Source organism: Nerophis ophidion, linkage group LG05 (assembly GCF_033978795.1).
Source record: "Nerophis ophidion isolate RoL-2023_Sa linkage group LG05, RoL_Noph_v1.0, whole genome shotgun sequence".
NCBI lineage: Eukaryota > Metazoa > Chordata > Actinopteri > Syngnathiformes > Syngnathidae > Nerophis > Nerophis ophidion.
In genome coordinates this window covers 25579479-25591978 of record NC_084615.1, presented here as the reverse complement: position 1 = coordinate 25591978, position 12500 = coordinate 25579479, and the positions used below count along the sequence as shown (strand labels likewise).

General features: G+C 37.8%; 1 protein-coding gene across 3 annotated transcripts in view; it reads right to left on the bottom strand.

The window, feature by feature from the left end:
* The window catches only part of map3k7 (mitogen-activated protein kinase kinase kinase 7), a 59583-nt gene extending 47293 nt beyond the window's left edge, over positions 1 to 12290 (bottom strand). Inside the window, exons 1-3 of one of the 3 annotated variants that reach the window (XM_061900388.1) lie at positions 12071 to 12290; positions 10584 to 10690; positions 10401 to 10511 (exon numbers count right to left, since the gene is read on the bottom strand). In XM_061900388.1, coding sequence (XP_061756372.1) covers positions 10401 to 10511; positions 10584 to 10667 — 195 coding nt within the window. In that variant the 5' untranslated portion in view covers positions 10668 to 10690; positions 12071 to 12290. The remainder of the gene's footprint in view (positions 1 to 10400; positions 10512 to 10583; positions 10691 to 12070) is intronic. The other 2 variants (XM_061900389.1, XM_061900390.1) reach the window with 2 other exon arrangements.
* Between the last annotated feature and the right edge of the window lie 210 nt (positions 12291 to 12500).

Here is a 12500-nt window from a genome sequence, read left to right as displayed (position 1 = left end):
AATGCAAGTGCGTTTTAAGCAAATGAGAATTCAAAACATTATATTTTTTAAGCTGAATATATGGAGGAGGAACTACTGGTTATAGAAGCGAGCATGAAGATAGGCTGATAGACAGAAAATTAGGTTTAACTGTGGAACTTGAAGCCTAGCTATGGCGTGCTGACCCAAAATCAATTGAAAACGTCCCTGGTCAGCTGGACCAAACAGACAACTGTCCATGGAATGACTCCTTATAATATTGATGATAATACATGCAGCATGTCATGCTTCCTAGAGGTGGGAATCTTTGGCCATCTCAGGATTCAATTACGATTAAAATTCAGGAGCTACGATTCAATTTGTCCTCTCCAAGGTTCTTAGTCATCATTGTCACCGACGTCCCACTGGGTGTGAGTTTTCCTTGCCCCTATGTGGGCCTACCGAGGATGTCGTAGTGGTTTGTGCAGCCCTTTGAGACACTAGTGTTTTAGGGCTATATAAGTAAACATTGATTGATTGATTGAATTAAGAATCGATTATTGGTGCATTCTTAATTTATGTATAATGATGCAGTTTTACATTCATTTTCGTTTCACAAAATAAGCTTTTATCACTTGCAATTTTTAAATTAGTGCATTTGTAAAGTCTCATCACAGTGTTGACTTTAACACTTTTTGTGTCTTTTTACGCATTGAAATCAGGACGCAGATTTTATCATTTCCGGGTCAAATGATTAATTATTATTAATTAATAATTCTTGGTCGACTTCAAATTAAAGCACTTTCAGGGACAATTTCTTAAATTTTGATTCGCCGAAAGTTTTATCGACCACAAATAGTGCATTTCCGGTATTAGGACTCCCGCGTGTTATTGTTTTTGTCATTGCGAGCTATAATCTCCAAACGCAAAGCTTCAAGGAATAGTGGCTTCAGGAGCCACTTTTCAGCAAATGGCTCACTTATGACGATGATAAGATGTTTTGCACGCCATGTAAACAGGCTAAGAATAAGAACACCTTTACAACCGCGTGCACTGACTTTTAAAGATCCAGCCTCACCAGGTTCCAAAAAACATCATGTTACACCTTTCCTGCTTGTCTGCTCCCAGACCATGGTCGAGGAGTGCAGGGGAGACGTTCCCTCCAGGGCCGATACATTGTCGGGGGTAACACCCTCCACTGGGTCTCTATAATTACGCTCTTTGGTCGGAATGACGAGGCCGTCGATTTAGACTTAAGACTTAGATTTCCTTTTAATGTCATCCAAATGAGAACTTTACAGTACAGATAAGAACAACATTTTGTTGCATTAGCTCATGGTAGTGCAGGATAAAAAAGCAATAAGGCGCAGATATAAATAAATACATAACTGTACAGATAAATATATTGCACTTTTGCATATGCATCCACGTTTATGGATGTATGTTATATTGTCTTTATATTCCAGCGAGTTAATACATTTTTGGGGGGAATTGAGGGGATTATTCTATTATTTTAATGGATTTTGTTTTGTTACAATTCTTAATTTATAAAGCCAGCCGGACAGCATCCATGCTATTAACACTCCTGAACATGCTTGCGCTCCCTCTTCTAACTTGCCCACTCACTTACACGTCAGTCACCCCACAGTCCGTCATTCTTAAAGGGGAACACACAGCTTATGGCCATCACAAAGCCAGAGATGAAATGCTAGAAGCATTGAGTGCCACTGTATTAATTGACATCGAAACTGACTTGCCAAATTCTAAGTTTGTAGGCAGTATTTGCCATTAAGTGTAGATGTGGCAGTTTTTAAACGACTGATGATCTACATACAGGTGAGAATAATCAACTAAATATGTCATATGCATGTATGCCCTGGCACACCATTATCATCATTTAATGACTTCACTGAAGCAATAAATACACCAACAACTTATTAAAATAAAATATAGAAAAAAATAAATAGATAGTACTTTAGGAGAGTTTCTTCAGGAAAATTAATATCGGCAGCGGTAAGTTTAGATCCATTAAGGAAAGAAGAAAGTGAATCAATGTTTATAACTGAAAAAATTAACATATAGTATGTATAAAAATTTGTTTTCTTTTGTATTTAAAAAAAATGAATTAAGTAATGTTTATGACAGCCTTTTTCCAAAACACAATACAGAATGTGGGATAAAACAGGATAATGCATACATTTATCATTTGTTTTCAAAATGGTTACAAAAAAGTGAGACCCCAAAAATGTAATATGGGACCCCATTTTTATGACTAGATGGGGTCCCTCGGGTCCCTTTTTGAAAATTCCTATCGCCAACACTGCATCACGATTATTCAATTCATGGAAGTGCCCAATAATAAAGGAGCTGGTTGGGTCTCTCGGTGAGGTCAGCCAAATTTTTAAAACTGTCTGCATTACTTTATTTCTGATACATAAATCAATTATCGATTATTGACATTTACTAATAAATTTTATAATCATCCACGTCCAAATTGCGATGCATCTAAAAATGTATTATTTCTCCCACCTCTACTTGTTACTAAAACAACAGTATATACGCTGTTGAGCTAGCTGTGTACAAACAAATCATGAAAAGTGGGCGAATACTTTACAGAAACTGTAATATGATATTCTCATATTTTTCAGTCAGTACATATTGGTGTCCTCTTTGATGAGATGGCGACTTGTCCAGGGTGTACACCGCCTTCTGCCCGAAACACAGCTGAAATAGGCTCCAGCGACCCCGAAAGGGACAAGCGGTACAAAATGGATGGATGGATGGATGGATTGGTGTCCTATGGCATTGTGTTTTTAATTACAAATTCAAAAGCCATTCAGCTGTTGACGCAGAAGCTAGCTTACCTCACGCCGTAGCCATCTTAAAGCTCATGCCGTAGTATGCCGTCGCAAGGCAATGTGTTACTACTCTAGAAAAATTGTTCCTCAGTGTTCGCTTTTACAATAACAATGTTTCTACAGCTTAGTTATTATACAGGTTATGAATAAATGAAGTACCGTTGGCGTTTTTTTGATGCATTTTCAAAATGATTTAGAGACATTGCTTCCATTAGCTGCATTGCTAGCCACCTAGAACGAGTTGATTTTAACACATTATATTGCAAAAAAAAAAAAAAAACATTGTGTCTTCTTGTCTCTTTTAGAGATTGTGAACATTAGGCAAAATTTCAAAAAAGTGCAGTGACTCAAGCTGACAAAAAAATGCGCACCACCGGGTAACATCTACACGGTCTCCCCTGCCCAATGGCAATCCAAAACAATGCCTTCTTTACACACCACTGGGGAAGTCAGTGCTCACAGTGTCCGTTGTCAATATGTCATCCGTTGTGGGGAAAAACCACGTTTGAGGCCGGCAACCTTAAAGTACCAAGTTGGAGTAGCGCATTGTGTGACCTTCAACGCCTAAAAAAGCTCTATAAAATGGCTTAAATCAATCCAGAGTTGAGCCCACATTTAGTCATCTAATTATATATACAGTATATATATTTTATTGCCGATATTTGTCGTCAATGTCAATGAATCATTGCCCCCTTGTGGAATTTCTTTGTTGAATCCTGGGTAATTCCTCCAGTGAAGTTGGCAGAAAACCACTGTCAGTAACTACAGTTTGTCGCTACATCTGTAAGTGCAAGTTAAAACTCTACTATGCAAAGTGAAAGCTATTAATCAACAACACCCAGAAACGCCGCCAGATTCACTGGGCCCGAGCTCATCTAAGATGATGCAAAGTGGAAAAGTGTTCTGTGGTCTGACAAGTTCAAATTTCAAATTGTTTTTGGAAACTGTACACTAAAAAGAAAGAAACCATCCGGATTGTAAAAGGTGCAAACTTACACATCTGTGAAGTCACAATAAATGCTGAAAGGTACATATAGGTTTTGGAGCAACATATGTTGCCATCCAATCAACGTTATCCAGCTTATTTCAGCAAAACAATGCCAAGCCATGTGTTACAACAGTAATAAACTGGCCTGCCTGTAGTCCAGATTTGTTTCCCATTGAAAATGTGTGACACAGTATGAAGCCTAAAATACCACCCTGGACTGTTTAACAACTTAAGTTGTACATCAAGCAAAAAAAGAACTCCACCTGAAAAGCTTGAAAAAAATGTTCTCCTCAGTTACCAAACATTTACTGAGTGTTAAAAGGAAAGACCATGTAACACTGGTAAAAATGCCCCTGTGCCAACTTTTTTGCAATGTGTTGCTGCCATTAAATTCTAAGTTAATGATTATTTGCAGTTACTCAGTTTGAACATTAAATATCTTGTTTTTGCAGTATATTCAATTCAAAATAAGTTTAAAACGATTTGCAAATCATTCTATTCTGTTTTTATTTCTCAATTACCCAACGTGCCAACTTCACTGGTTATGGGTTTTGTAGATATGGGCTTCCATGTGTTGAAACATCGTCAGTAAATTACTGCAAAAACTTGGTCTACATTTGCAGCTACGGTTGTAAAGGCCACAGGGATAAATCCATATACAGTAGATAAATATTGCCAGTCACAATTAACTTGTACTCTCATTCATATATGAATCATTATGGAAGGTCACAGGCATATCCAATAATAACGGTAATATCAAAAATGTAAATTAATGGAATTTGGGAATATAAATGGCATCGGGTGCTATCACACGGGCGGAAGCCGAAACTGACATTAGACACCACCTGGATCATCTGTCAGCCAGATTATTTTGCTGCAGAACCACTAGTTGGAGCAAATTTACCATTGCCCTGTGGAGAACTGGGACAAACAGAGACAATTACCAGGAAGATTTAAGTTGGATGCGTGGTACCGCAATTACACTGCGGCTTCCAACGTTTTAGCGCTCACCTGTACATGCATGCCGCTACTTGTATGGCGCGTATGCAACTTTGGGGACTTTGGGTAATAAAGTTGCTGTATAAACTTTGGGTGGTGAACCGGACTTCGAGCTATGGGGTTGAGTATGTTGTGCTAATGTTGGCATTGTATTGGCGGGTTACATGGACAGGAGGGGGAGATATTTGTTATGTGGGATTAATTTGTAAGGTATTAAGAATAAGCCTGATAATGTTATGGCTGATGGTCATATGCCATCCATCCATCCATTTTCTACCGCTTATTCCCTTTAGGGGTCGCGAGGGGCGCTGGCGCCTATCTCAGCTACAATCGGGCGGAAGGCGGGGTACACCCTGGACAAGTCACCACCTCATCGCAGGGCCAAATGGTCATATGCATTTGGTTTATTTATTGTTCAACACATTCCCTGCTGAATTTCAGGTCCTCCTACCCTGTGACTCCTTAATTAGCGTAGTGGCAGCCACACCCAGAGAACATGGGTGCGTTTGTTACACAATCATTAGGCTTGATGTGAGCATTCCATGTTAGCACTCAGTATATATCTAATATATACAAAATATGTACCCCGAAAGGGACAAGCGGTAGAAAATGGATGGATGGATGGATGTATAAGACTTAATTCAACACTAAATTTAAACCAAACATAGCTAGAATATGCATTATGTACTAAAGTGTGATATTGCAAGTGCCGATCGTACTGAAACAAATATTGACTTATTTCAGCACTATATCCGTTTATCCATCAATCAATCCATCCATTTCCTACCGCTTGTCCCGTTCGGGGTCGCTGGAGCCTATCTCAGCTGCATTGGGCGGAAGGCGGTGTACACCCTTGACAAGTCGCCACCTCATCGCAGGGCAAAAAAAGTTAGACAGACAACATTCACACTCAAATTCACACACTAGGGCCAATTTAGTGTTGCCATTTATCTCAGCTCTATATGTATCTTAACTTTTTGGTGGAGGAAACCGTACACTTCCCACTGGTTTCGTCTTCTTTGCTTGTAAAATTATAGCTGATCCTCAACTAAAAAGAACGCATGCGTAGAACGCTCGCTCTATTTCAAGTATAGATGCATGAGTGAACTGGTTTCCAATTACATAATGTATGTACCATATTTTCCGTACTATAAAGTGCCATTAAAAATCTTTTTTTTTCTCAAAACTCGACAGTGCCCTTTGTAAACCGGTGCGCCTAATGTATGGAATAATTCTGGTTTTGCTTACTGACCTCAAAGCTATTATTTGGTACATGGTGTAATGATAAGTGTGACCAGTAGATGGCAGGCACACACAAGAGATAGTGTAGACTGCAATATGACTCAAGTAAACAACACCAACATTTTATATGTTCCATTGAAAATATAGAACATTCCACGTGGCGCTCAAAATTCTATCAAAATGTTTTAGTAAGCTATGAAGCTGCACTGCTTGATGGATTGTACTGTGCTTCAAGATACGAGTATTATTATGGTGTGTGTATATAAGGTAAGACATTATCTGGCGTTTTGTTTCGCAATATTATGCAAAAGCAACTTTTCTTACCCTCTGGTACCTGCTGATCTGTATTTGGAATCTTCATAAGTCCTGAAAAATTGTGCGCGTCCGCCCCAACAAGATAGTCGATAAGCTTCTTCTTTTTCTCTATCTTCTTGTTATGGGAGATTCATCCTCCGCTGTTGGCATTTCTGATATAAAATAGTGTAAAGTTCTTACTTAGATCTGCCATGAAAGCGCTAAAACATACCGGTTTTACATACATACATTATTCACCCAATGAACTTTAGTTATTAGAGAGTTCCGGTCGGATGGTTTTTCACGGAACACATTTCCAGCAAATGAGGAGATGCTGCTCTGTTATTGATTTAAGTGAAGTCTGAATGTCATTAAAACAGTTGGCTCCATCTTTTGACACTTCTTCCACTACACCGGTACAACAAAGATGACAGGGAGAAGACGCTGTCGAAGGTGAGCCACATAAATAAGATCGCCCACAAAACGGCGCATCCTGAAGAGACTGTCAGAAAGCGGCTTGAAGATGGTCTGTAAAACAAAATCTATCCAATACAAGGAAATAATTTGAATTGGAAAAAAAAAATCATAATATGATCCCTTTAATCCGGTGTGCCTTTCGTATGAAAAAAAAACCTGAATAGACCCGCTCATTGGCAGTGCGCCTCATAATCCGGTGCACCCTATGGTCCAGAAAATACGGTGCTCTCATTTTAATAAACATGGAACATCATAAAGACGTAACGGAAGCGACAGAAGACAAGTTTCAGCGACATACAGACCAAATGGCCCAGGGTGTAATGAACAAAGTTGGAAAAGTGAAATGAAGTGTGACCACTTTTTCAGTCATAACATTTTTTTTTACTTTTTCAACAATACTAATATACTATGATCATTACACTGTTTTTATATGTCTCAACCTGATCCATCGCCCGTAACTTGCTCTGCTGTCATTTCCGTTTGTCCGCCACATGTTTTGTGGCTTTAAATTGTTGTTTTGTGACATTAGTATTTGTTGGGGCTTTTGCAATCGTGCTATAGCTGAAAGTTGTTGTGTCGTAATTTATAATATTGTCTTACGGCGTTTGTATTTATGAGCTTTCTCAACCATAATTTTGGGCAGACAGATTTAATGTTTAACATTTAATGTTTTTCTTTATTCTACTATCGATACAATTTATATATTGCCTTTTAAAACAATGTTGGATTGATAACTATCTTCTGTAAGGTCTACTTGCAGAGTACGGATCGATACACTTGAAATTTCTATCAATCAATCTTTAGACCCCTAATTTACATGCATTTCAAAAATTCTACAACTCATAACTATATGGGATCCCATGATTAGACTGTGCTAGTGTAAGTTATGAAGCATATTAACTAGGGGTGGAACAATTAATCTATATACGGATTTATGTTATTTAGAATCAATCGATCTGTGCTATTGCAAGATTGCCTTCCAGAAGATAAGTATCTATACAATATTGTTTTAAAAAAGAAATCGATTGATATTATCGATACCAGAAATAGGAAAACAATGGATGTCAGAACGGCAGAGTTGACATGAAGTTTAGCACTTGTAATGATAAGGACGTTGAACGTTAAAACAATTTGCCTGTCTTTGGCGTCGTCAAAACAAAAATGGCGGATAGCTACCATGACTGAGAAATTTCAGAACAAATGCCACAAGACAATAGCAATAATTCCAACAAAAACATTCAGGTACAGCATGTTTGCAAATGCCACAACAAAGACGAACGACAAAACGATAATATGAATTCGCAACACAACTTCCGCAAAACACAACTTCCGCACATCATCGCCAACATCAGGGAGTAGAACAGATACAGAAAGGCCTGGTCAGTAAATCTACTGGTAAAAATGTTTCTTTACTGTAGTTTTATTAAAAATGTTTTTAATGTTGAAAATGTGAGTAAAAAGTGTTTCCCCTTGTTAATTCAACATAAAGTTTTGGTTGCACTATATTCAAATAAGATGTAAATGCATTGGCCGTTAATTGTTGATTACCCGCTTGTTTGTATCCGTTATTCATTCATACCTAATTCTCTTACAAGAAATATCAGGAATATAAGAAACCTCACCTGCAGCAAGTGTCCAGTATCCAGTATTTACAAAACCCAAAACCAGTGAAGTTGGCACGTTGTGTAATTTGTAAATAAAAACAGAATACAAAGATTTGCGAATCCTTTTCAACTTATATTAAATTGAATCGACTGCAAAGACAAGATATTTAATGTTCGAACTGAGATACGTAACCTTGTTTTTGCAAATATTCATTAACTTAGAATTTAATGGCAGCAACACATTGCAAAAAAGTTGTCACAGGGGCATTTTTACCATTGTGTTATATGGCCTTGCCTTTTAACAACACTCAGTAAACATTTGGGAGCTGAGGAGAACATTTTTTAAGCTTTTTTGGTGGAATTATTTCCCATTCTTGCTTGATGTACAGCTTTAGTTGTTCAACAATCCGCGGCCTCCATTGTGGTATTTTAGGATTAATTTGTTTACAAAGTGGTGACCCTCGCCCCATCCTTATTTGTGAATGACTGAGCATTTCATGGAAGTTGCTTTTATACCCAATCACAACACCCACCTGTTCCCAATTAGCCTGTTCACCTATGGGATATTCCAAATAAGTGTTTGATGAGTATTTCTCAACGTTCTGTCTTTTTTGCCATTTGTGCTAACTTTTTTAAACATATTGCAGGCAGCAAATTCCAAATGAGCAATTATTTGCAAAACATAAAGTTCTACAGTTCGAAAATTAAGTATCTTGTCTTTGCAGTCTATTCAATTGAATAGGATTTGCCAATTATTTGTTTTTATTTACGAATTTACACAACCTCATTGGTTTTGGAGTTTGTATTTTACAGTCACACTGGTTGAATTTTTGTTGCAAAACAGTCACTGAATCGAGTTTGAATTTATTTCCATATACTCCATATACTGCCCCAATTAGGGGCAGTATAGCTCGGTTGGTAGAGCGGCCATGCCAACAACTTGAGGGTTGCAGGTTCAATACCTGCTTCTGCCATCCTAGTCACTGCTGTTGTGTCCTTGGGCAAGACACTTTATCCACCTGCTCCCAGTGCCACCCACAGTGGTTTGAAAAAAATTTAACTTAGATATTGGGTTTCACTATGTAAAGCGCTTTGAGTCACTAGAGAAAAGCGCTATATAGATATAATTCACTTCACTTCACTATTTCGAACATGCATGCATAATTTTCAGTTTTTCTATATAACATATTCAAAAAGGAGTAGGAAAAAGCAGAGCTTATTTAATCCTAACCCTTTTCTTTTACATAGCAATTGCTAAAACTTTTGTTCACTTCCTGTTCTCAATTTATTCACAATATACTCCATAAATAATAACAATAAAAATAGATAATTGGTGAAGTAAGTTATATTTCATATGGCGAGATGAGTAACACTATCAAGAAAATGAATGGATGGATGAAATAAATTCAGAATGTTTATCATGGTTTTTCTTCTTTGTACTTTGTAAACACTTTAAGTTTGAAGAGTTTATTGAAGTGGATTTATTATTAAATTGTTTGATTTCTTTGCCTAATCCAGTCCATATTTTAATTCAACATACTGATATACTGAAAGTCGTAAGTGTTGTACGTGCGTACAATTGTTTTAAATTACATTTCTCTGAGATTATATTTCTCCTCTTTTGCTGAGAAGAATTGTTATATATTAATGGGGTAGCAGATTATAGTTTGCCTTGTGTATCATTTTATCTGTTTGCAAATTCACTATGTCGTGGAATTTCAACTCACCGATTTATTTCAGATCGTGTTGTTCCAAAAAAAAATGTATATTGTCCCTGAATCGTATTGACAACCACACGTTCTGAATCCAATCAAATCATTGTTAAAACTAATCGTTAAAACCCTAACGTAAACATTTTAGTGCCATTCAAAACTTAACACCCATAATTAAACTATGCTATATAAGTTATGACGCATATCAAAAATATATTAAGCCACTGTCAGTCTGAGCCTACAAGCAGCACTCTGGTTGTGTGAATACCTCAACAATAAATGCTTTTCTTTCCGATTCACTTTCAATAGTCTTGATTGCAACATCTTTGCCTTTCCACTTGGCTTTGCAAACCACCCCAAAAGCCCCTCGTCCCACTACCTGAAAATATAACGGCAGCAAATGTTAGTGTAAGCTTGTGGTAGATGACAACAAAAAAAATATATAGCCTACCTCCTCCACGTCAATGTCTTCATAATTAATCTCCTCAAATGGATATCCAGGGGGTGTCTCGAGCATATCGGTGGACAGAGACATTACTAGCTCACGTCAGCCACCAACTGCGAAAGGAAAAGCATACATGGAACAGATCATGTATTAGTGTTTTCCAACCTTTTTTGAGCCAGGGCACATTTTTTTCACTGAAAAAATTCAGAGGCACACTACTAGCAGAAATCATTAAAAGACAAAACTGAGTAGTTGACAATAAAAAGTTGTTCTCGCAATTGTTGGATATGAATTCAAACCATAACCAGGCATGCAGGGGTGATCAAGAGTGATGCGTCAAATGCAGAGAATAATTTCACCACACCTAGTGTGTGTGTGACAATCATTGGTACTTTGACTTTAATCACTATATGTCTTGTCTCAAAGTAGGTGTACTGTCACGACCTGTCACATCACGCCGTGACTTATTTTGAGTTTGTTGGTGTTTTCCTGTGTGTAGTGTTTCAGTTCTTGTCTTGCGCTCCAATTTTGGTGTTTTTACCCTGTTGCAGTTTCATGTCTTCCTTAAGCGCTATTCTCCACACCTGCTTTGTTTTCGCAATCCAGACTAAGTTGTGCGGACGCTTTCCTTCTTTGTGGGGACATTGTTGATTGTCATGTCATGTACGAATGTACTTTGTGGACGCCGTCTCTGCTCCACACGCTGTAAGTCTTTGCTGTCGTCCAGCATTTTGTGTTTTGTTTACTTTGCAGCCAGTTCAATTTTAGTTTCGTTTTGCATAGCCATGCCTTAGCTTCAATGCCTTTTATTTATTTTAGGTTTAAGCATAAGATACCTTACTGTATTACCCTTACGTTGCCTCTGAGCATATTGTGATCATGCACGACGTGTTCCCAACATCTACAAAACAGTTAGCTACCTGCTGCCACCTACTGATATGGAAGAGTATAACATGGTTACTCTGCCGAGCTCTAAACAGTACAGACACTCCACAACGGCACATTATTTAAGGATTATAATTACTTCTGTGTTAAAATATTTCCAACCCAATTAGGTGAAATTAAATATTCTCCCACGGCACACAAGACTATTTAACAGCACACTGCTAGTTTACCGCGGCACAGTGGTTGAAAAACACCATTAGTCAGTGTAACCACACAGTATCATAGATACGTTAAACAATATCATTTAAGGTAAGATGCTCAGGACGTTACTTTAAACAGTATATAAAATGGAGATGAATAGTTGGTGTTTAACGCAGTAAAAAGATTATAAGATAGTGATCGACGAGGGCTAGTAGCTTTAAACTGCAAGTTATCTAGCAGTTATTTCAAAGGATCATTTTGGACAACAAACGAAGCTAACGCAACACTATGATCTTACTTGACTAATTAGCATATGGAAAGCTAAAATAAACATGAGTGTATTGAGGCCTACAGTTGTTATTAAGTAAGGTTTAGCTGGCCGGCCTGCTAACACCACACGGACATACCGGGGCTTTTTTAGCTCACCAGCACCGGCTCTCTGGACGTGGCGATGTCTTTTATTCATGAACAAAAACTCCATCAACAAGGTCCTTTAAACAAAATTGGCGTTTCGCTCTCACGTCGACAGTCGAACATAACTGGTCTAGCAGGATGGGTAAATGTGTATTTTTATTCTTCGCAACAACTCCATCAGGAAGTGAGTGCGCACTTCTATTTCGTCCCCCCGGCTCATTGAACACAATTTATCTAACTTGGGAGGACGTGCGGCTAAATGTTTAAGTTAATTCAACTATTGTTTGGGGGAAAATACAAATAGCCTGATCGCTTAACGCTTGCATTTTACCAAAACACAAAAAAAAAGAACCGTTTTTGGATCCAAAATGACGTCACAGAGGACCCATAGGAGCGGCAATATTGCAGATTTTAAAATTATCG